The following is a 25,838-nucleotide window of genomic DNA, read 5'->3' on the forward strand; positions in this document are numbered from 1 at the left end:
TTCTTATACTCTTCTCCACTTATAGCATTATAGAGTAAATTCGTACCTTAGCATTGACCTGAACAACTTTCATTTGCTCGTCTATGTATTCATCTATATCTTCAGGATCAGCGGGTGGTTGAGATGCTGCTGGTAATGGATAGTTACCCCTTTTGATAACGCGCCATACTTTGACATCATAGGATTTTGTATATATTTCCATTCGCACTTTCTAGTGAGAAAAATCTTGTCCATTGAAATATGGTGGCCTGACTTGTGACGTTCCTTCTTGAAAGAGTGCTCCAACAATTACTTGATTTGCCATGATCTTTTCTCACAAGTTGTTAAGCAAAAAGTGTGAGACTAGCCCTGACACCAATTGAAAGTGCAAAATGATGGTGAATTAAAAACTATTCTTTCTTTTTCGAGGTAGTCGACGAACTTGTATTCTAGTCGACTGATATTTTCGAAACAAAGTATAAGAAAGAAAATTGTAGAAATTAAATGACACAGAGTATTTTTATACTGGTTCGGATTCAGGGTGAATCCTACGTCTAGTCCCCTTGGGTTGCAAGGGTAATCTCTTTCAAATATGAAGTGACTTAGTACATATGGGTTGATGTTGTTATACACCAACGGCTTTTTGATCACTTTGTTCTTCTCTATTATGATTGATACAATGCCTCATCAGTGATCTTTTCTCTCTCTCTATTCTCTTCTTAGTTACACAAGAAATCTATGATAGACTACCGTGCTTGTTTGAAGTAGGACAAATAGATTGATTTTGGTTTGATCAAAGTATATGAATCCCTGACGTCTTCTGTAGAATATATATGGTGAATTGGCTCTCATTCTTCACAGCGTGATAGTGAAATAATTGAGAAGCAACCCAAGGGAGTTGATTTTTGTGAATCAATCAAGATGATTTCATTTCAGAAATAGAATGGACTTTTCCTTTCGTTGCTTCCTTGATTTCCTTTTCCTTGTGGGTCGTTGGAAAGAATATTTTCAAAGTATCTTCTATACTGATTGATCGATGCCTTTCATAAATTATCCACGTGATTGATTGATGCATTTCATAAATGATCTACGTGATTGATCTTCTATATTGATTGATTGATCATCTTCTGCTGATTGATTTATACCTTCTGTTAATGGTTGATTTGAATATCCAGTTTCTATAGAACGTGCAGTTACATCTTGATTCTTGCCTCCTTGATTTTTGCTTCTAGATCTGTTGTTAGAGTCTTTTCCATTCTCATGACATCCTTTGGGATTGGTTTCCTACAAGTAGAATTAAGTTATTGTCTACATTAAAATCCAAATCTAACTATTTTCATATATTTCACGTCGTTTAGCATTCTTACCAGCAGTTCCTTAAGCAAGTGAGGGCGTTTGTTTGGTCATTGAGATCTATCGCTATGGGGTGTGGGTAGACCCTTCAAACAGGAGCAACAAATAACAAATTCAGACTGAAATCACACAAATTCATTCAGTTCTCAAGTTGGCTATATCAAATATTTCTAACTAAAAAATAAAAAAGACGCTAGGTTAGTCACAAATTCATTCAATTCTCAAGTTGGCTAGATCAAATATATTTAACTAAAAAATAAAAAAGACGCTTAGGTTAGTCACAAAGTTTCTAAATTTTAAATACACCACACTCTTGTTTAGAAACAATTTAAGAACATTGAACCTGTTAGCTAGGTTAATTGTTACTGTAGTATTCATTCATAATAAACCATTCGAAGTTATCTCCTACATCATTAACACTATCACGCCACTAAATTCTCTAATATTTATAGTCAAATGCATATCAACCTAAAAAGCATTAATTAGCAGCATGCATAAATACTTATTTCTCGTTGTTATCATGCAATTTATGAGAGTTTCAAACTTTAGAGTTGAGACTGATTCAAAATCTATTAGATAGATCTAACATTTTCAAATGCTCTAAACATATATAAATTCAGATGCTAATTATGCTAAAGAGCATTAGCAGTATCAATCACTTTCTCTTTTCCCGTGTGTGTCTCTCTCTTCTCTTTATTTCTCTTCCCTTGTTCAATTTCTCAAGCCCTATTCCAAATCAACCCTAGAGAACCCACCAAAAGTCAACCAGTTGGTTATGCTTTTAAAATATCAAATAGAAATCTTGAGTAATTGGATTCTTAAAATAGAAGCAAAATATAAACTTTTTCATAGATAGAAAAAAAAGGAGTCGAGCCTATTAGGATAGAGGAAGTACCTCTACAACTTATATTTCAATAATTGTACTTCAATTGGAAAAATCACATGGTACCCCATGTTGCGAGAGTAACAAAACTGCTCAATTCATGCTCAATTATTTATAGAAATATAATTTTAAGAAAAATATTAAACAAATAAGTAATAATAGTTTCTCCAAAAATTAAAAAAAGTATTGAACTTCTCCAATTACAGTTACATGCTCAACTAACTTGTGTTCTGACAACAATTTTCATTGGGGAACATTATCCCACCACAAATCCAGCAAACCTCAAATAAGACAAAATTAATTTGTCATTATGTCGTGGTTCACAACGAGAAAACAGAGTGACCAAGTAGGCATAAAGAGAAAATTAAACAAAGTAAGGAAGAAGATTCATAATAGTCAGAAGAGCGCAGGGCAAAGCATGGTGAGGAAAAGGATCGAAAATAGACATTATGAGGCAAAAGAAAACCCAAATGGTGGCCACCCTAACAAATGAGTGAAATCACCAGATTACCATATAAATAAAATGTAAGTTGTCATGTTTCTAGAATAAGAAAAATAGACAAGGAATTAAACATTGAAAAATATCTAGAAGACCTTTTTAAAAACACTTCATCAAATCCATAAGTAGAAGCATTTAGTTCTATTAGTTTCTGAAAATCAAAACAAAACCCTTTGTAGTCTATTAACGCAGGCATACAAATATAAAGGAGGAGATGAAAGACGAAGGCTAGAGTACTGACCTATCAGCAAGCGGAGACCAAATCGAAACAGAGAGCATGTTTTAAAATTTATTCTGCGGTAAACTATATGATATAACCCTTGAGGTTAAAGATCAAAGAATGCAGTTGCAGAGCTACACATCGCCAAAAGCAAGAGCGTGTTTAGCTTCCACATAAGTAACCAAAGAGACGAAGAGGCGCATGCCAATAGCGGAAGGTTTTAGTTTCCAATGCTACACTATGTAAAATATGATAAAAATAGTGTTGATGCAACATCAAAAGCCCAACAGGACAACGAAAAGGACTTTATCGGAAATTTGCGGAAGCAGGACGACGAAGAGTACCTTAAGGGTGGGTGCAAGGCGGACGATTTTAAAGCGGACCCGTGCCTAAACTCAAGATACAAAATAATTAAATTTAATTTAAAAAATAATTCGAGTTACATTCTCAAAGCTTCTTTGAAAAGTTCATAGTAATAAAATATACCAAGGCAAATCTGTTTTTAACTCAATCACTAAATACATACCACTCAATAAAAATTTAAGTTGTAGAAGTGATCAATTGAAGAAATAAAGCTAGCAATTTTTATGTGTCCACACTTCACTATTTCCAGAATACAACAGACTTGTGATCTGTTATCAAGTTAAAAGGTATAACAAAAATAATGCAACAGTTCCGATTTAGACATTTCTTTTTTAAACAAAGATTAACAACTTGTTCACAAAGATATTCATGCATTACTATAAACCATGATCTCTGCCCATAGAATCAAGATCGAAATATGTTTTTAATTGCTACCACCGAAATGGACAAGTAAACATCAAGATAATGTTAAAGCAGCAACAAAACATTTAAAATGTTATCAAGTTTACCAAGAAGGACGACCTACCATTCCCTCTTTCAATATTAGTATAAAAGTCATCATGCAAAACATGTTTGGTCAGTCTCATTTATACAATTTAGCCCTAATTTGTCATCGAAAGAAAACCATCAAACATTTGGTTAAATTAAGCTTAAATATTTTTGAGCAGGGTAGAGCAATTGGTTCCCCTCGACTTACTCGGGCTCAATTCTTCAGGGTCATTTTGGAGAAGTTTGTGCCCCACACCAGGAGAGAAGAGTTGTTTGAGCATCTTCAATAGTGTCAGATGTCATTTACTGATTATGAAATGAGGTTTACAAAGTTGTCTCGTCATGCTACTATTTTGATTCCCGAGGAGAAAAGAGTGAGGAGATTCATTGATGTTCTTCACCACAGTATTCGCCTTGCTATGGCTAGAGAGGTAGAAACTAGGACTTCATTTCATCAGGTTGTGGAAATAGCGCGTCATGTTGAGTGCTTCCGCAGCGAGACTATGAAGATGATGCACAATATGGACAAGAGGTCCCGACATTCGGGTAGTTTCATTGGTGCCTCAGCTGGAGGCTGAGGTCGATTTGGGAAAGGCCATTCTAGTAGGCCAACATATCATGCACCACCACCTAGTCGAGGAGCTCCCGTGCAGTCTTCATTCAGTGCACTTCTAATGCAGAGTTCTCATCGCGCTCCAGCTATTCAGAGTTCATTTGTACCAGGTTCTTCTAGTAGATATACTGGTTCACGGGATCGGATTTAGGCCCCTCAGTCAGTTCCGATAGAGGTTGCTATGAGTTTGGGAACTTGGGGCACGTCAGGAAATTCAGTCCCATCTTGTGTAGAGGTTCGTGGCAATAGGGAGATTAGACTATGACTGATGTGCCGATTTCTACACCACCCATTCAGCCAGCTCGGGTTGGAGGTCATCCAAGACGTGATTGTCCTATAGGGGAGATTAGTTTAGTGGAGGTTAGGTTAGATGTTATGCGTTTCCAGGAAGGACAGAGGTTGTTGCTTCTGATTCTGTTATTACAGGTATTGTTTTTGTGTGCCACAAAGATTCTTTGGTATTGTTTGATCCTAGCTCTACTTATTCATATGTGTCTTCATACTTTGCTTCTTGTCTGGATATGGCATGTGATTTTCTTGTTACCCCGGTTCATATATCCACACCAGTTGGGAATTCCATTATGGTGGATTGAGTTTATCGGTCATGTGTGGTCACTATGTGTGGTTTCAAGATCAGGGGGGATTTTCTATTATTAGATATGGTAGACTTTGATGTGATCTAGGGTATGGATTGTATATATCTGTACCATGCTATCCTTGATTTTCATGCGAAGACTGTGACATTGGCTATGCCGGGGTTGCCAAGGCTGGAATGGAGGGGTTCTCTTGGTTGTAGTCCTAGAAAAGTGATCTCATTTTTGAAGGCTTGATGGGTGGTTGAGAACGGATGTTTGGCGTACCTAGATTTTGTCAGAGATGTTAGTGCTAATACTACTACTATTTAGTCTGCTCTAGTAGTGAGGTAGTTTTCGGATGTGTTTCCTACAGACCTACCGTGCATGCCACCCGATAGGGATATTGATTTTTGTATTGATTTGGCACCGGGCACTCAAGTTATATCTATTCCCAATGTATTGCATGGCTCCAGCTAAGTAGAAGGAATTGAAGGAGCAGTTGCATGAGTTATTGGATAAGGGGTTCATCAGGCCTAGTGTATCACCTTGGGGTGCGCCGGTGTTGTTTGTTAAGAAGAATGATGGGTCCATGAGAATGTGTATTGACTATCCACAATTGAACATGGTTACCATCAAGAAGAAGTATCCATTCCCACGTATTGATGATTTATTTTACCAGCTTCCGGGTGCTAAGGTGTTCTCAAAGATATACTTGAGATCGGGGTATCACTAGTTGAAGATTAGGGCTTTAGACATTCCTAAAACGGCTTTCAAGACGCGTTATGATCATTATGAGTTTTTAGTGATGTCTTTTGGTTGACTAATGCTCCAACAACTTTCATGCATTTGATGAATAATGTGTCCCAGCCTTATTTGGACTATATTGTTATTGCATTCATTAATGATATTCTTGAATATTCCCGCAGTAAGGAGGAGCACGAGTAGCATTTGAGGATTGTGCTTCAGACATTGAGGGAGAAGAAGTTATATGCTAAGTTCTTGAAGTGTGAGTTTCGGTTTGACTCGGTGGAATTCTTGGGCCACGTGGTGTCTAGTAAAGGGATCAAGGTGGATCCGAAGATGATCGAGACAGTTTAAAGTTGGACTAGACCTTCTACCACTAAAGAGATTAAAATTTTCCTAGGGTTAGACGGTTACTATTGTAACTTTGTGGAAGGGTTTTCGTCTATCGCAGCTCCATTAACCAAGTTGACTCAAAAGGGTGCTCCATTAAGATGGTGTGATGAGAGCTTTTAGAAGCTCAAGGCTTCTTTGACTACAACTCTTGTTTTGGTATTTCCCTCATGATCGGGGATGTATACTATTTATTGTGATGATGCACGTGTTGGTCTTGGTTGTGTGTTGATGCAAGATAGTATGGTGATTTCCTATGCGTCACGCCAGTTGAATTCCCATGAGAAGAACTATCTGGTTCTTAATTTGGAGTTGGCAGATGTTGTTCATACGCTGAAGATTTTGAGACATTACTCGTATGGCATGTCTTGTGAGGTCTACACTGATTATCAGAGTCTTCAGCATTTGTTCGAGCACAAGAATTTAAATTTGAGGTGGCAGAGGTGGTTGGAGTTGTTGAAATATTATGATATCACTATATTGTATCACCAAGGGAAGGCGAATGTGGTAGCAGATGCGTTGAGTAGGAAGATGGAGAGCATGGGGATTTGGGCCAATATTCCTGCTATGGATCACCTTTGTCAATTGGATGTTCAGGCCTTGGCTAACTGATTTGTGAGATGTGATATTTTTTAGCCTAGAAGGATTCTCGATCTTTTCGTTGCGCAGTCGTCCTTGTTTGAGCGCATCAAGACTCGTCAGTATGATGATCCCCATCTTCTTGTCCTTAAGGACACGATGTTGTCTGGTGGTGCTATGGAAGTGGCTATTGGTGATTGATGTGTATTGCGGCTTCAGGTTCAGAGTTGTGTTCCTAATGTGAATGGTTTGAGAGAGTTGATTCTTGAGGAAGCTCATAGTTCGATGTATTCTATTCATCCATGTTCTACGAAAATGTATCATGACTTGAAGCAGCATTATTGGTGGCAAAGTATTAAGAAGGACATTGTTGGTTACGTTGCACGATGTTTGAATTGTCAGTAGGCCAAGTATGAGCATCAGAGACCAGATGGTTTGCTTTGGAGGTCAGATATACCAGAATAGAAGTGGGAGTGCATTACTATGGACTTTGTGGTTGAATTTCCATAGACATTGAGGATATTTGACGTTGTTTAGGTCATTGTGGACTAACTGACCTTGTATGCACATTTCATTCCAGTCATGGCTTCATACACTTTGGAGCAGTTGGCTAAAATCTACATCAGAGAGTTGCATGGTTTGCATATGTCTATCATCTAGGATAGAGGCACTCACTTTACTTTGCACTTTTGGAGAGCCGTTCAGTGTGAATTGGGCATCAAGTTGAGCTGAGCACTATATTTCACCCTCAAACTGATGGACAGTCCGAGCGGACCATCCAGATTTTGGAGGATACGTTGAGGGCCTGTGTTATTGATTTCGGAGGCCAGTAGTATTAGTTTCTACCATTAATGGATTTGCATACAACAACAATCATTCTAGTATCCAGATGGCTCCATATGAGGGATTATACGAGAGGCGATGTCATTCTCTGATTGGTTTGTTTGAGCCTGGGGAGGCTAGGTTGTTGGGCACAAATTTGGTTCGTGATGCTTTGGGGAAGGTGAAATTGATACTTTAGTGGCTTCGTACAGCACAATCCAGGCCACAGGGTAATGTTGATAGGAAGGCTCGTGATGTGGTTTTCATGTAGGGTGAGAAGGTTCTTCTTTGAGTTTCGCATATGAAAAGCGTGATGAGATTTGGGAGGAAGGGCAAGTTAAGCCCTCGTTGTATTGGTCCATTTTAGGTCTTAGGAAGAGTTGGTTAGGTTGCTTATATACTCGCTTTGCCACCCAACTTGTCAGAAGTTCATCTGATGTTTCATGTTTCCATGCTTCAGAAGTATTATTAGGATCAGTCACATGTGTTGGATTTCAGTATAGTGCAGTTGGATAAAATCTTGGCTTATGAAGAAGAGCCGGTGGACATTTTGGATAGGCAAGTTTGGAACTTGAGATCTAAAGATTGCATCAGTGAAGGTTCAATGGAGAGGTCAACCGGTCGAGAAGATGTCTTCCGAGACCGAGCATGATATGCATAGCAAATATCCTCATCTTTTTGACATCCCAGGTATGTTTCTAAACCCGTTTGAGGATGAACATTCGTTTAAGAAGTGGAGAATGTAACGACCTGGCCAATTATTTACTGTATTTGAGTCCCATTTCTCTATTTAATGCTTCCCGTATGTTTGCTTGTTGTTTTGTAACTTGCGGAGATGGTTGGTTTGGTTTCGGAAAAGTTTGAGAGTGAATTGGAACACTTAGTTCTATTTTTGGAAGCTTAAGTTGTAAGAGTTGATCAATGTTTGACTTACGAGTAGATGATTGCGGATTGGTGTTTTGATGGTTCAATTTAGTTGATATGATGATTTTGGACTTAGGCGTATGTCTGGATTTAGATTTGGAGGTTTCTAGGATGTTTTAGCCTAGATTGACTTTGTTGACCTTTTAAGATTTAATTAAAGGTTGAAGATTTATTGTTTGGGGTTGAATCTATAGCTTGTACTGACTAATTTAAGTAATATTTGGCTAGATTCGAGTCATTTGGTGGTGGATTTGAAAGGAAAAGCAGTTTTGGAAGGTTGAAGGTCATCCAGGGTGGAGGTAAGTCTCTTGTCTATCCTTGTTAGAGGAAATTCTCTCGATAGGTGATCTATTTGCTACTTGTTGCTTGATTTGGGAACTACGTATATGCGAGGTGACGAGCGTATATGCATTAGCTAGATTATGATCATGCATGGGTAAAATTAGGCTTACAGTATGCCTTACTTGGATTGTGTTAATTATTGATTTGTGTTTTCGTTGATTTTATGACCACGTGATGAGTCTTAACTATGATTAGACGCAATGATTTAGAGTCACGACCCAAAATCCCATCGGAGTCGTGATGGTGCCTAATAGCGTTTACTAGGCAAGCCAACAATAACATATGTAGAAATAAACATCAATAACAGTAAGAAAATAGTCTCAATAGTGGAATATCATAAATAACTGAAATCAACGACTATACAACTGAAAACCATCCCAAAATCTAGAGTCATCGAGTGCATGAGCTTTATAGAGAATAATTAAAAAGTCTGAACAAAATCCAGAATTGTCTAAAAGACTAAATAGTAGTAATAATGAGATAAGGGAACAGACTTCAAGGCCTACGAATGGGGACAACAGTGCTACCTCGAAATCTCCGTGCAGATACAAATAACAGCTCTCTAGCAATCACTGCTATCGGCAACACCTAGATCTGCACATAAAGTGTAGAGTAGCCCAGCAGGACAACGAAAAGGACTTATTCGTAAATTTGCGGAAGCAGGACGACGAAGAGGCCCTTAAGGGTAGGGCGGACGATTTTAAAGCGGACCCGCGCCTAAACTCAAGATACAAAATTACTAAATTTAATTTTAAAAATAATTCAAGTTACATTCTCAAGGCTTCTTTGAAAAGTTCATAGCAATAAAATATGCCAAAGGCAAATCTGTTTTTAACTCAATCACTAAATAAATACCACTCAATAAAAATTTAAGTTGCAGAACTAATCAATTGAAGAAATAAAGGTAGCAATTTTTATGTGTCCACACTTCACTGTTTCCGGAATAAAGCAGACTTGTGATCTGTTATCAAGTAAAAAAGTATAAAAAAAATAATGCAGCAATTTCGATTTAGATATTCCTTTTTTAAACAAAGATTAACAACTTGTTAACAAAGATATTCATGCATCACTATAAACCATGATCTCTCCCCATAGAATCAGGATCGAAATATGTTTCTAATTGCAGCTTCCGAAATGGACAAGTAAACATCAAGATAAAGTTAAAGCAGCAACAAAACATTTAAAATGTTATTAAGTTTACCAAGAAGGACGGCCTACCGCTCCCTCTTTCAATATTAGTATAAAAGTCATCATGCAAAACATGTTTGGTCAGTCTCATTTATACAATTTAACCCTAATTTGTCATCGAAAGAAAACCAGCAAACATTTGGTTAAATTAAGCTTAAATTTTTATTTTTTTTAGAAAGATTAAATTAAGCTTAATTCGCAAACAGCAAATCTCCATCTCTAAACTCATCGATCAGCTATTTGATTACTGAGCATGAGAGATTATATTCAGCTAGAGAGTCAATAAAATGAATAGCAGGATCACCAAAAAAAATGATAAAGGGAAAAAGATAAATAAAGTAAGTATTCCATTTCTACTAAGTTTTGTAGGTTGGACAAATACTAACTTGTTCGTTATATTAGCAACCAACAGTCATAAGTTTCATCCTTTGCGGGTAATAGTCAATGTTGACGGAGAGTCCGAGAGATGAAGGGGGTTGAGCACGATGTCAAGCTAAATGAACTCTCTTATAGCGCAAAAACACCAGTCCCAGTTGTTTGGTCAATTTCTTAACCTGAGAACGACTGCCCCTTTGCAATAGCTTATTTGAAATTCATGCTTTCGTACCTGTAATGAGATATCCTGAGGACAAATGGCGCACGATTCAAAACTCGGTGGAGTAATAGGATAACTCCACACCATTCTCCACCTAGAACTTTTTGGTAAGTGTACTATATTTAACTGACGAATTTTAGAAGGTAAGAAGGTAGCCCAATGAGAATAAGTTCTCTAAGCTACATACAAAATTCTAGCTAACCATCCAAGAAATATTGGAATTCCAAGATTATTAACTAAATAAACTGCAACGAAGGAAAAAAAACCAATTAGTTCGCACAACTTCGTGAAAACTTGTAAGGGTTCGCAATAAATATCTTAGAAACACGTAGATACCCTTTGAAATTTGATCTGAAATGACCCACAATGGTCAAAAGTTAGGAAAGAAACTATTTTTAATCCAGGAAAGAATTAGAAATATTTCGTTTTCTTATAATGCGGATATTTTCCTTGGAGGCTAGAAAGAAATTAAATCCCTAACCAATATCAGCAAACAAAGATCTCTGGCAAAAAAATGGGAGAAAATAAATGGGAACATTTAGGAAAATACTCCATGAAGAAACAAGTTTTAGCTCGTTACACTGAAGCCACTTTATTGATTCTTCACCTTCAACAACGAATTTCATTCCACATTAAATTATTTTAAGGACGTCAAATGAAAAAAATGAGAAGCAAAACTATGAAAGTTAAACATTTGGATTAAACTCTTTTATAGAGTTCTGACCCCTCAAAATGTGCTTCCAGAAGTAAGATTCGTCCAATCCAAAGTGTTAGTTGGTCATGTAATTATCAACTGAGTACTTTATCCCAATCACTCTTTAATATTTCAGCAGAATACAGTCAGGTAATATCTAGTTGCAATTTGCACTACCTGGTAACAATTTCTCTCAGATTGTTTCTAAACTAAACTCACTTCTAGTGGTTTTGAACTTTTTCTCTTACGGATAAACATCACAATTAGAACTCATTCATACTCGTCATCTATTTCAGTTCTCCTATGTACTGGTTGATGCTAATAGTAGGTCAGTTAGTCCATACAATGACAACACTAATAGGGTTACATAATGAGGGAATATCTGGCCAAAAGTTTATACTCAAGTTTATACTCCAGTAATTTTATAATGAAAAAATAGGAAGAGAACTTCAGAAGATATTCAAATAAAATACCTGAACTGGTGATTCTTTATGCGAATAAGCCATCCTTGAGCTGTCCAAGCACTATGTGCAGTTTCTTTGGCAAGAAAGAACAATAAATACACTACTGAAAAATGACCGTGTACGCTTCTATTTGGTAGGAATTCTTACATAGGTAGCCTCTAAATACCTCTTTCCTTCAGCCCCCCAATATCCAATTAGTTGATGAGATTTGGGTGATCTACCAGTTGTTAATGACTCTACAGAATAATTAGAGATCAATACGACACTACAGGTTTCCATAACATACAACTTATATTGTTTAGCTTGTCAAACATAAAACTCGTGATTTAACTTCACAAGCATACACTAAATATCTAGAGAAGCGTCATGTGTCACTTATAACTTGTTGCAAAGTAAATACTGAAAACCAGAATGTTCAATCAATGAGAAGAAAAGTGGAATAAAGTGCCAATATCGTCATGGCGTCAGTCAAAAGTCGGCCATGACAATATTGAGTACAACCTAGTTGCTAAAATATCACTGACAGAGCATACCAAAATTGCCTCAGTGGCCTCCAACTCTATGCAAAGCAAAAAAACACCATCCACACCTTCTCCACTGTCTTTGGCCTCCCGATCAAGAATTTTGCCACTATTGCATCACATACTTCTTTCACATATCTACTACTTATTCAAATGAAGCAAAATAAAATTAAAACTAAATGAACTAAAGCATTACCTCCCAGCCTCAACATCAATATTTCAAGTAACAAATGAAGACATCGAGAGCCTTCTCCTGAACTGGTGCAGTTGTATCTGCTAGTCTTCCTACAAGATGGCCCTAAAAATTTCCTAAATAAAAAAAGTCTATCAACAAATACGATCACACTACACCAACATATAGATTGTCATAATGGAGATTTTAAACAAAGTAAACCAGATCTAATGGAATAACATCCTAACTGAAGTAAGTACTCACCGAATTCACTTAGGCACGGGTCCATGGGATTAACAATGAAATCGTAGATCGCGGCAAGGTCACGTTTAACGTCATCTCAAACCTTCCAATTTTTGTGACTTAATTGCTCATCCGTTGCACTTTATTTCCTTCTTTCAAAAACTTCTCGTCTTCCGATATTGTAATATTTTTGGTGCATCTAAATTTGATATTATAAAGATTCAATTTCCCCCACTTTTCCACCTACAACTTCCTGTATGTTCTTATTTTGCAAAATCAAGTTTAGGGTTCAATTTTTGTAAGGTAAGTTTGACTAAAACTTTAAGCTTGAGCCATCTATTTGTTGGCTCGACATGGAATTTGCTCCTTTTTTTAATAAGTTTTTATGACTTTTTTTCATTAACTTTAGAAGAAAACTATTTTCACTTAATGGGTTCATATTTCATGCACATAGAGGCCTTTCATATTAACAGCATTATGCAAGTTACACTCTCCGGTGGCTGCTATTTACTTGTGAACAGGATCAAAGAAATTTGAAAGTGATGTACAAGCTACCATGGCTCAAACGAAGAGGATTAGTTAAATCTTGAAATTATTGGTCCGTTTGTTCTTCTAAGTTTTTTTATGCTATTTGTGTGATTGATGACCTTTTCATTATCTCTACCATATAGCAATATTGTTCCGTGATATCTAACTCAGACAAAAAATCATATGGCATTCAAATTCTCGATTACCAATTCACTTGTAAATGCCCACAAGAAAAACCCTTTTCTACCAAGAAAAATGAGCTTTTTAATTCTTCTACAACACATAATAATTAACATTGAGGTATCAAAGCAAATACTTTAAGCAAACTGCGAATCAACTTGGCTTATTTTACGGTGAGGAAAAGCCCAAAACCATACATGATCTTTGGCTTTAGACTCAAACTCATACATATTCTTTCACATGGAGTACTAATAGTACATTTACTTTAACAAAGTGGTGCACTTTTAGTCATAACACTGAGAAAAAGCCCAAAAACATACATTATCTTTGGCTTTAGACTCAAAGTCATACATATTCTTCCACATGGAGCACTAATAGTCCATTTACTTTAACAAAGTGGTGCACTTTTAGTCATAACACTAAGCACATTTTAATTTTTAACAGAAATCTAAGATGTGACAAAATATATGTTCCCTTTATTTTCTTGTTTACCGAAAGAAATAAAGATGACAGATTTATCTAGATAGCAAATAGTAAATATGCATAGAATTTATTTACTATTTATCTATTTACTATACGTAAAATATACATTTTGCTAAGAAATGTTAAACACCGTTAATTTTTATTTGCAGTGATTTTTATCTAGATAACCTCAAATGTTATCTAGATTTTTTATTATATACATAATATTTACTATACGTTGACATAAAATAAATATACGTAAAATCATTGCTGAGAGTAAATAAATATTTACTATACGTTGACATAAAATAAATATATATTTATTAGATTTTTTTATTTTATGGGAGTCAACGTATAGTAAATATACATAAAATAAAAATAAATATTATGTATATAATAAAAAATCTAGATAACATTTGAGGTTATCTAGATAAAAATCATTGCAAATAAAAATTAACGGTGTTTAATATTTCTTAGTAAAATATTTACGTATAGTAAATAGATAAATAGTAAATAAATTCTATGTATATTTACTTTTTGCTATCTAGATAAATCTGTCATCTTTATTTCTTTCGGTAACAAGAAAATAAAGGGAACATATATTTTGTCAGATCTTAGATTTCTGTTAAAAATTAAAATGTGTTTAGTGTTATGACTAAAAGTGTACCAACTTGTTAAAGTAAATGGACTATTAGTGCTCCACGTGGAAGAATATGTATGACTTTGAGTCTAAAGCCAAAAATAATATATGTTTTGGGGATTTTTCTCAGTGTTATGACTAAAAGTGCACCATTTTATTAAAGTAAATGTACTATTAGTGCTCCACGTAAAAGAATATGTATGCCTTTGAGTCTAAACCCAAAGATCATGTATGATTTTGGGGTTTTCCTCTTTTACGATACTCGGAATATAATTGTTAAACAGAACTTGTCAACTTACAGAGGTGTCTTTTCGAAAGGAAAAAAGAGACACACAGAACTAATCAACAAGAACTAAGATGGTGCCGCTATTTCAGAGAGAAAATAGAAATAGAGAAGGAGAAAAACGAAATCTGAAAGGAAAACGAAAAGGACTCACAGTCGAGTTGTTGGGCGCCGTCCGCCAGTATGGAAGGAAAGGCATTTGAGCCAGCTGGTTCTCAGTAGAACCAAGGATTTTCAAAGTCTCAGAAGACCTATGTTCTTCACTTCTTCGTCAACTATGGCGATGGAATTGAGAGAGATATTCGTGATAAAAAGAGAGATGGAAACAAACAAACTCTATAACAATGAACTCAACCCAAAATACACAATTTTAATTCGAAACCTAAAAGGAAGAAAACGAAGAGGAGCAAACAGACATCTTTTTTTTTTGTTAAACAAACAGAGATCTCTAGTCTAGCAAGAGGAGAGCGGGAAGATTGAAGAATTTGCACAGCACGTGTTTGAAGCAAAGTACACCGTAAAAATTTTCATCCATACAAAATCGTACACTTAAAAGCACAAAAATAGAGGTTTTGTCAATATTGTCCTTTTCTTTGAACGTATGTCTATTTTGGTTTCTTAAATATAGCCATGAATATATTTAGTCCCTTAAATATGTTAAAGTGGAGCACATTTAGTCTCACTGACATAATATGTTAAAAAACTAACGGTGTTACTCAACTCTGATTCATGAAGCAAATCTTCTGCTCTGAAACAAAACGTTTCCTCTCCTTTTATTGGATAACGCAAATTATCACTTTAATTCCTCATTTTTAGATAATGTCTTCTAAAATTTTGACCTTGAAAATATCCCCTTATGTGCCAGTTTTCAATGAAAAAATGACGTTGTATAGCCGCTGCAAAAATAATAACCGAAAATGTATAAAAATTTATATATATATATATATATATATATATATATATACACACACACACACACACACACTGTATATGTTAATATACAAAAATTATACAAATTTTATATACTTTTTTCACTACCATATGTAAATAGTTTCTGGCACGGGGTAAAAGTGATAATACAACTTGGTTATTCGTTTACTTCAATAATATGCCTAGTAGTGATCCTGACACTTCTATTTTTTTCAAATTTTAACTTTTCTTTTTGGAAAAATCAACCGAAATTTTTATTTATATATATATACAAATTTTATATATTTTTTCGACTATTATTTTTACAGCAGCTATATAGTATTATTTTCTTATTGAAAACTGGCATAGAAAGGGATATTTTCAAGGTCAAAATTTTAGAAGACATTATCTAAAAATGAGGAATTAAAGTGATAATTTGTGTTATCCAATAAAAGGAGAGGAAATGTTTTGATTCAGAGCAGAAGATTTACTTCATGAATCAGAGTTGGGTAACACCGTTAGTTTTTGAACATATTGTGTCAGTGAGACTAAAAGTGCTGCACTTTAGCATACCTAAGGGACTAAAATAGACATACCCTCAAAAATAAGGGACAATATTGGTCAAAAACTCCACAAGAGCACACATTTCCAATATTAACCCTGTGTGGACAGGCAGGACGACGAAGTCCTGCTTACTGACGCTTCTAAATAGTAAGGGTGAATGACACAGTTATCCACAAAAATAAAACTATTTACCTTTACCTATCCATTTATTTTTCTACCCATCAAACTAATTATATTTCCTGCCCATAGTAATTTTTATGAAAAATTTTCTCTTTTTTCTCCAATTCTTTTTTATTTCTATGCTTCTTTTCTTTTTTCCTTTTCTTCTTTCTTTTCTCCTTTTCTTTTTTCTCGTTTTCTTCTTATTTTTAGTCAAAATTTTCAAAGAACTTATTGGTGCATATATCAAAAGTGTTAAAGAGAAACTACCCGGTATGTCCGCTCATAAGTAAATTAGTATAAAAATTAGCTAATTCATAAATTATTGTCACTATTAGCCAAATACTACAAATATTAGCCAATTAGTTATTTGTAGCCAACAAAAGGTTAAAGTTTTACTTTCTTTTGAGTGGGTGTTGTTGGAATAGATTGGGTACATCTTAAGAAATTTTAATCTTAGTTTTGGGATGATTTGGTGGGGTTTTGAGGTGGTTTGAATTAAAAATTCAAGGTAAAAGATGAACATAAAAAAAGATAATATGTGTATTACACTTTGTATCATTTGTGTATCACATATGTATCATATGTGTATCAATGTGTATCACATGTATGTCCATGTATACCTGCGCGTGTGATACATGTGTCGCAGAAGATTTTCTAAACTGATTTAACTATGTTCGATACCAAACCAGTCCAAATCACCTCCAATCTTGCTTAAACTTTGTGTGTTAACTCATCTATATGTTTTCAATGATTTCAACCATACACATTGGAAGAAGAAAAAAAACTTTTTTGCCTATTTTTTATAATATTGTATATCAGTGGTAATGAATTTTGACTCCAAACTAGTCTAATTCACTTCCAAGTTTATATAATGTCTCGTCTATGTGTTTTCAACTAATCGCAATAATATCCATTAAAAAATCTTTTTTTGCCTATGTTTTTTAATGTTGTATATTATTGGTAATATTTTTGGTTATTTTTGTTAGCATGACTAAAAATGCCTAGTTGTTGGTAAAAGATATCTTTTTTTGATACATTTCTATAAGATTCCCCTCTTTAAATTCTTATACTTGTACTCTCCCCCCGCTCCAGTTTATGTAAACCTATTATTTTTTTTAATCTGTTTCGAGAAGAATGATTGGTTTCTAAATTTGAAAACAATTTAATTTCAACTTCCCATTTTACTCTTTGTGAAAAGCTTTTACAGCTACAAATGTTATACCATATTTAAAACTACAAGTTTCAAAAATCTTGTTGCCTATGGCATATTTAAGACCATAAAATCTTTATTTTTTCTTAAACTCCGTATCCAATTATATGATTTCACATAAATTGAAACATAATTTCCTATTGAAACATAATTTCCTAGTATCTCCACTGGCTAGAGACTACCAACTTTGCGTCTTCTCACGCTCTCTTTTCTTCTTTTTTTTCTTTTCTTTTGGAGCCATCAGACCTTCACCTTCCTAAAGGCTGCCTAAAGGATCCCATTTAGTGTTTGAAATTCTCCATAATAAAAATAATACTATGTTCTTATCTTCAGCTTTACCTTAGGTTGACCCCTGAAAATAAGCATGCGTTAGACTCTTTCCATGCATTTGTACAAAAACTTTAACAGGAATAATTAGGTGCTTCGATTGCACTATCAGGTAATCCAAACCATGCTTCTGTTGGGAAAAAGTTAGTGATGATTGGTACATTTTTTTGGATTTGTCAGTATCTTATATCTAGATACAAGATTCATATAAACTGTCCTTGTAATTAAGAATATATATCCTTGTAATTAAGGAGAAGGGAACCTTAGCGTAACCGGTAAAGTTGATGTCATGTGATCAGGAGATCACGAGTTCAAGCTGTGGAAACAGCCTCTTGCAAAAATGCAGGGTAAGGTTGCGTACAACAGACCCTTATGATCCGACCCTTCCCGAACCATGCGCATAACGGGAGCTTAGTGCACTGGGCTGACTATCCAAAAACACACATTAGTCTGACAAATCTTAGAATCAGAAAATACAGTCAATGACTCAACTGTAACATTTCTGCTTATACTCGACCAAACTAAAAGCGATGGATCGCATTATAGAGGGGATTGCATACTAGAGGCTCTTTCACAACAAAGAAAAAGAATAACCACCAATAAGTCCAACAACATTTCTCGTAAAGATGGAATACTACAAAATGTTCTTCATAAAACTATTGGAGACATGGCAAGTTGTATGCAGCAGCTCCATAATCTAAGCAGCTCCATAATCTAAGTCCCTATAAATTGTTAAGGGGTAGTTGAGCTGCTATTGAAACAGCTCAAAAGTATTCTTCACCCCCCCCCCCCCAAAAACCTCCCGGCCCTCTATAGATATAGATATGCATATATATATATGTATGGTATATTGGAAACAAGACTCCTCGATAGCTAAATTTAGACTGACGGTTCAGCAGAGGATATCAAGGAATAGACGACTAGTTACCATCGTCCCATTGGAATTGATTCTTAAGGCTTGGCAAACACTTCAATGCATTCTGCACTAATTTTGCCTGAATGGCGACCACCCAACTTCCCGAATGAGGCTAAGGGTGACAAAACTCTCAAGCTGTTACTGCTGCTGCTGCTGCCACCTTCAGTAAGACTGAAAGATGTTCTTGATTTTCTTGGCCGTGAGGGACTCAATTCCTCGTCGTAACTGTCTATTTTATTCTGGACCACGACTAAATGAGTGATATCGCTCCGGCAAAAGGGGCATACAGGAACCTTCTCACTGTTACTTGTAGGATTGGGCTTATTGTGACAACATAAGGCTAGAGTGCAATGAGCACACATCTGATGGCCACATTTTTTAATCTCAATTGTGCAGGAATGCTCAAAGCATATGCAACACAGCTCAAAATCACTGCCCTGTTTGGAAACAAAAACACGATTTGTGAAAAGCAGATTCATAGTAAAAGGTCTAACATAAATGTGTTACTAAATCTCCTTTTTCTTCATTTGCTGATTAGTAGAAAGAGTTGTAACTAAACCAGATGAGTCCTTGATGAAACATAACAGCCAACCATCAATTCAAATGTTATGCAAAATTATGGCTTCCCTCTTTCTCCACGAGGTAGGGGTAAGGTCTGCGTACACACTACCCTCCCCAGACCCCACCATGTGGGATTACACTGGGTATGTTGTAATAACAAACAAGAGCCGAATAATAGAAGTGGTTCGTTAACATTTATCCAACTACCACATCGCATATTTTCTACTACCACATTACCCAAAAAGAAAATGAAATGACGATAATCTCCTCTGCAAATGTCTACACATTTTAACAAGATACGTCATTGCGTCCAAGCAACAGTGTCATAACCCTATACGTACACCCATTTATTTATTCTCCACGGCAAACTTCTAAGCGTAACTTCTTGGGCAAAATGTTATATCAAACATACAAGTCCAGGCAAACAATTGCAGCAGCCGATGCAGAATAATTTAATTGTTAATTTTTTAATTTCTTATGTTTTATAGGGCTTGAAACTTATTACCTCAAAGTCATCACTCTCAAGGCCAGAATCACAATGCAAAGGTGATGTAAGTGAGACATCTATCTTTTTCAATATCAACTTCTCTCTATCTTTGTTCGCCTCAATAAGAGCATTCTCTAGTAAAACTTTTGCTTCGGCATCAAGCTCAGTAATGAACTTCAAAGGCGAAGGCCAGGTCAAAGGCTCTGGAGATGATGGATTTAAGAGAGCACCACATGCTTCATGCTTGTACTTCAAAGCAACTAAGTAAGGTATTCGCCTGTAGAGATCCCATTTACAACTGATTAGTTCCATATTCGAAAAAGGATTACTTGCAAAGAGTTGAATAATACCACAAATAGAACTGAAAGAATTTGGAATAACTAAATGAAAGTTACGGGAAAGGGTTAACGAAAGTAAGGCTTTCGACTACGACAGACTTTGACAATCTAGAAGTTACCGATGGTCTCCGTGTATGTAACTCAGACCCAATTTCTCCTTGACATTTTTCATCTTGCTTTTAGCTTGAACCTCATATTTTTTGAGAGAAAGATTCAAAGTGTAAATTGGATGTTTTTAAGGGAACTACTTTGTGGTGACTTTATATTCTGGTTTCTTGTCTAACTGTCATTATTATTAAAAGGGCAGCCCGGTGCACAAGGCATCCCGCGTTCACGCATGGTCCGGGGAAGGGCCGCACCCCTAGGGGTGTGATGTAGACAGCCTACCCTAATGCAAGCATTAATGGCTCAAATCCGTGACCTATCACATGGAGAGAACTTTACAGTTGCTCCAAAGCTCCCTTTCATAATCATAATGACAGCCTACCCTAACTGTCATTATTATTATTATTATTCAAAAAAGAGCACGATAATACAGATATAGAATGAAAACAACAAGCGAATTTACTTTGTGATGACTTCATATTCTGAAAGTGTCAACCTTCATAAATAGAATGATAGAGATCAAGAATGTAAAATAATCAAGAAGTAACTAAGATACTTGCTGCACATGGTTAGTGCAGAAGCCCACATTGCTTGAAAAAGTATATAATGTTTAGTTCACAAAGCCAGATAACTTGAAGAAAGTGCATATGGGCTCACCCAGAAGAATCTCTCTGAAGTCGATCTGCACCCCAAGCAAGTAACTCCCGCACACAATCCAAAGAACCCCCTCGAGCTGCCAAATGCAGTGGTGTACTTCCTGGACGACTACAAAATTTTTAATGTCAGTATGACTTTCAATATATATCACTAAAGTTACAAAACCACTCTGGCTAAGTTTTAATACCCATAGCCACCAGTAGAAACACAGACAAGAGCCTCATTGCTTAGAAGAATCCGGACACATCCTGGTCTACCATGACGGGCTGCCAAGTGCAATGGAGTTGCACCACTTCCATCTCCTATGTTCACAAATCTCGCAAATCCCCTGCACTCCGATCCAAGCAAAAGAGTAAACATATAGCCCTTCATTAATAAAGTGATAATACTCTAATACATGAAGCCCTTTATAAGGCATCACAAAAGGAAAAAAAGGGGACTTTGACAGGGTAGATAAAAAATAAGTCGTCTTTTGAAGTAAATGTCACTAAACTAGCCTTGGAACTTACCAAGATTGAGCAACAGGTGCCGAATGAGCGGATGCAAGGATCGATTGCAGGCAGTCAGAATGGCCATGGTAAGCGGCATAATGCAAACAGGTTCTTCCATGTAGTGAATCAAACGTTAAAATCTAAAACATTCGACCAATAAAAACCAATTAACTACCCATTTCAATCAGTCAAAGAAACTATCATGAAAGAAAATTTGCAAAGATTCACTTACATTAGCACCTCGCTGAATTAATCTCTCCACGCAGGACACATTTCCATGCATAGCAGCTAACATTAATGGGGTCTGAAATATTTCCACAATGAAACAAATCAAAAAAAACAAATTCAACAATTATCTATGCCAAGTGTTTAAAAAAAGGACATTTTTGCAAACAAATGAACATCACAAAATGAAACTTCTTGAGAAGTAGAGTATAAAATTGCCAAAATACACCAGAAACAGACGAATCACCACCACTAATACTTCCACTTACCTGTTTATGGCGATTCAAAATGTCTGGATTAACCCCACGATCCAAGAGCACAGATAGCACCTATCCATGATCAAAATTCAAAACCAACAAGCAAAATGAAAAAACTAACAAGAAAGTAAAGATTACATTTTTTTTTCGAGAAATGCAAAACCAAGCAAAATGGGAAAACCCAAAATGACTTATCAAAGATCAAGAGCCATTAACATTTAATACATCACCTTAAAAAAAAGAATAAGAAAGTAAAGATAACATATTATTTCAAGAAAATGAAAAACCAACCTCGATCTGTCCATTAGCAGCAGCAACATGAAGTGCAGAGAGCTTCCCACGAACACTGGTAAAATGAAGCACATTTGGGTCTTCATTAATCATAGCTTCAACTTTTTCAAGCTCACCATTTTGGACTGCACTGAACAGTCCATGTTCATGGGGTTGCTGTACACAACTCAATTTCTGCCCCATCACCTCCTTAGCATTGAGGTGAAGTGCCCCGCGAGTGGATATCACGCGCCACCCACCACGGCGGAGGGGCACGGGTGGGTGTGTGTGTGTGTGTGTGTGTGGTGGGAGTAAAATATAAGCGCTAGGCGCTGAGTTATGGTAGTGTAAGAGGGAGATAAAGGTTAAAAAAGGAGTGGAGAAGTAACCTCGGAGTTTGTTCCTGCCCGGTAAGAGATCGGGTAGGTGCCCGTTGCTGTTTGGTGGATTATCGGGCAGCTGTCAGAACTTTTTTTTATTTTTACCTTCTTTTCTTTCGTCTTTTACTTTTTTGGATTTCGCTTTTACTGGACTGAATAGTATCAAGAATATTCCGCTTCAATTTTTGAAAGGAAATATGACACCCTCTGAAAATTGAGAAGGATAATATAGCACATTTTAGCCACCCTCCACAAATTTACCTGGTTTAACTCAATATATGTCTAAGTTAGAGAAAATTAATTTCAATGACGTGTATATACTATGTATAACCTTGAGTACGTGTGTATATACCCACAATTATATATGATTATATATATATACGGTTGAAATAGAATTCGGCCTCCGTACGTTTGATCGAGTTCGAATGGTAAGCGATCGAAGTGAGAGCTCGAGACGAGTTCCGAGGATAGTACAAACAAGCCTCGAGCTCCAAGACCGATCGATAAATCAGCTCGGTATCATTATCAAGCCCATGACCAAATCGAACCGCAAAGGCAACGAGAAGGTTGTTGGAGATACACAGACCGATTGACACTCACCCCGGATGTCGAACTGGAACTCAAGGCCAAGGGCTCGACCCAATACCGAGCTCGAGCCAGTATCGAGCTCGCATACAGGAGCCGTTGCAACCGCACTAGGGGAGAGAATCTTGGCAGGAATCGAGGAAGAGACAATTCATCATGGGTTCTCTACTATATATTTTTTTATTAAAAATAAAGTAAGATCCATCTACTATAAAGAGGAGAATCCTTGTAAGCACAAGCACGTTCACACATTGTAAGAAAAGACTACTTATATTTATTGAAGAATAAATCTCTTGAGCTTGTTTTATTCAGCATACTTACTCTTCTTGTTCAATAAGTTATATCACGTTTCTATAGCCAAGAATCTAAACATTTTCACTTCTATATATGATTTATGTCAAGCTATATCACATATCCTTAGAACTACTTATAAATTCAACTATATCCGATTTTCGGGGTAAATAGTTTGGCGCCCACCATGGGGCTAAGGATAACAGTGGTTGTTTGATACAAATCCGCAATATGCACTAGTTTACAACTCCGAATCAGCAATGGCAAACCCTCGATTCATGGCTTTACCTATCGACCATGAAGCCGACCTTCGGGATGAAACCAACAACTTGATACCCAGGGCTGGAAGGCCACTTAACGATGTCACTGAAGTGTGAGTCCCCAGGTGTTTCTCTCTTCTCTTACGTAATATACGTAACGTGGCGTGGTTATATTAGGTATATATGATTTGGGTATAGCACATTGGGAGAATATGACTGAAAATGTGTGGTAATATCAAGGAACTAAACTAAAGCTTTAAGTCAAAGGAATCCCTTAAACAAAGGTTCATGGTTAAAGAAATGGCTCGGGTAGCACCCCGCGCGTTCGGAAGGTTTAAGTTAACTAGCACATGTGGGATAAGACTAAGAGTGTATAATATGCTAAGAATAATGTGTTATGAGATATTATAATATCATACTGGTCACATGTTAAGTTTTGGAGTCAAGCAAATTGCGAAATAAAGGTCGGCAAAGTTTCGTAAATTTCTCTAATAAATTTTCTAAACTTTAGGTCAAATGTATCAGATCATTTCTCCCAATATATAAAGAGTTCTGGGACCCACAACCTACCACATCGAAGGTCTACGAGTCTAGTTTGCAACCAAAGAAATCTCACATCAAACCGACATTGGAGTAAAAGGTTATGACTGTTTGACCGCGGACTATCCAGGCTGAAATTGGGTCGCGAACCGGGTCGGGTCAAACAAGTGGTATAAGTCGGAAAATCTAACTTTTAAGACCCCAAAACATTTCATCTTCGTCCCAAAACAGTGAGAAAGCTTAAGAGAGGGTTTCATGGTGTTCTTGAGTGATTAAGGTGCGTTTTTAACGATTTCTATCGTTAAAGTTTGCCCCCGTGCCTAGAAGCACAATCTCTACGCTTTGCAATCGTTTTCCCCTTCTATTAGCTGTGTTTGGAGCTATTTTTGGAAGATAGGAAATTGTTGTTCTTGCTGGTTCTTCAGGATTTATACTTGGTTTGCCAAGGTAATCATCTTGGGACTCTTTTATGATCGTTTTTACAAAGTTCTACGGGCGTTTCGTCAAGTTAGGGTCATATGGCAAATCTGCCGATTTAAACTCATTTATGAACTATTTATAGGTGCGTATAAGCTGCATATATATAGTGGTTTCGAAGCTTAGGACGTAAGAAATAACTTTCGTGAAGGAACTACAGGCATTCGGACGTTCGTTGGAGAGGTATGTTAAGGCTAAGCTTCGTCATTCCTTTTAGCACGAATTTTGGGAAATTCCTAAGACGCCAAATGTGATATTTTACTATTCTGTTGCTAGAAAGACCTTCTGTGAAAGGCATTGGTATCGTAGCTAAAGTATTTTCATGATGCTATTAGGTTGATATTCCACTCGTTCGGTTAAAAAGGGTATTCGACATCTATATATGTCATTTTGTCGGCTTTCTTAAATATATGTCCATATATATGAATTCTTATTCGTCTTTGGGTTGTGTGACTTAAAAATAAAGGCATTTAGTATTTGCGATCAGTCCTTCTTCCTTGTTAAAGTGTATTTTAAAATCTCTAAAGTGACACGTCGATTTCAAAATTCTCAAATATAATTTTTATGTTTAAACTACTAAAACATTTGATTTTTTTGAAATACTTTCTTTTACTAATTATCAAGAAATCAGGTATAAGGACTAAGTGAAGCACCTTAAGCTTTTTATGAACATATTCAGAGTTAAGTTATCTTTCTAAAAGTCGAGTTAAGTTTTCAAACTTATTAAAAAAGATATGAGGTTCCACGAGACATTTGTATGCGATACGAAGGTGATTATGAGATTATGAGAATAAAAGTACCAATGAGCTAAGGTTGGCTAAGTTCTTGTTATGGCCTATTATGTGCATTCAAAGTTCATATAATACATGACATATTATGCATGGACTTCGAGCTATAATCGGAGGAAAGTGGCCTATTTGCCCGAAAGACTATATATATTGTACAGATGGCCACATGTTGGCAATATGATACCGGTTAGCTACCGGGAGAGACCGCCATTGCTAGCATTTGGTTGGGTATGTCATGCATTTACATCAATATATATGTATTCACGACATACGATTACACGAGCATACCATGC

The 25,838-nt window shown here is 36.1% G+C and overlaps 1 protein-coding gene and 1 long non-coding RNA gene across 2 annotated transcripts; both read right to left on the reverse strand.

Moving 5' to 3' along the window:
* Positions 1–501: 501 nt before the first annotated feature.
* On the reverse strand, positions 502–3,537 carry LOC107809061 (uncharacterized). Its single transcript, XR_001653328.2, has 3 exons — positions 2,956–3,537; positions 1,347–1,418; positions 502–1,263 (listed from the first exon to the last, which is right to left on the reverse strand). It is a non-coding gene; the product is annotated as an uncharacterized LOC107809061 (long non-coding RNA).
* A 14,970-nt stretch (positions 3,538–18,507) lies between these two features.
* Positions 18,508–22,574, reverse strand: LOC107808902 (putative E3 ubiquitin-protein ligase XBAT31). Its single transcript, XM_016633495.2, has 8 exons — positions 22,246–22,574; positions 21,967–22,026; positions 21,705–21,776; positions 21,491–21,612; positions 21,169–21,309; positions 20,982–21,089; positions 19,900–20,158; positions 18,508–19,270 (listed from the first exon to the last, which is right to left on the reverse strand). Exons 1-8 carry the CDS (start codon positions 22,426–22,428, stop codon positions 18,869–18,871), a joined length of 1,347 nt encoding a protein of 448 aa, XP_016488981.1. The 5' UTR covers positions 22,429–22,574; the 3' UTR covers positions 18,508–18,868.
* Between the last annotated feature and the right edge of the window lie 3,264 nt (positions 22,575–25,838).

The sequence above is a fragment of the Nicotiana tabacum genome, chromosome 2 (genome assembly GCF_000715075.1).
Source record: "Nicotiana tabacum cultivar K326 chromosome 2, ASM71507v2, whole genome shotgun sequence".
Classification (NCBI taxonomy): Eukaryota; Viridiplantae; Streptophyta; class Magnoliopsida; order Solanales; family Solanaceae; genus Nicotiana; species Nicotiana tabacum.

Excerpts from the sequence above, each read along its gene's own strand:
- LOC107808902 (XM_016633495.2), bottom strand. The coding sequence starts at position 22,428 with ATGGGGCAGAAATTGAGTTGTGTACAGCAACCCCATGAACATGGACTG. Across the intron at positions 20,159-20,981 it reads CTTCAGAGAGATTCTTCTGG|GCGAATACCTTACTTAGTTG; the intron begins GTGAGCCCATAT and ends GGATCTCTACAG. Across the intron at positions 19,271-19,899 it reads TTGAGAGTGATGACTTTGAG|GGCAGTGATTTTGAGCTGTG; the intron begins GTAATAAGTTTC and ends GTTTCCAAACAG.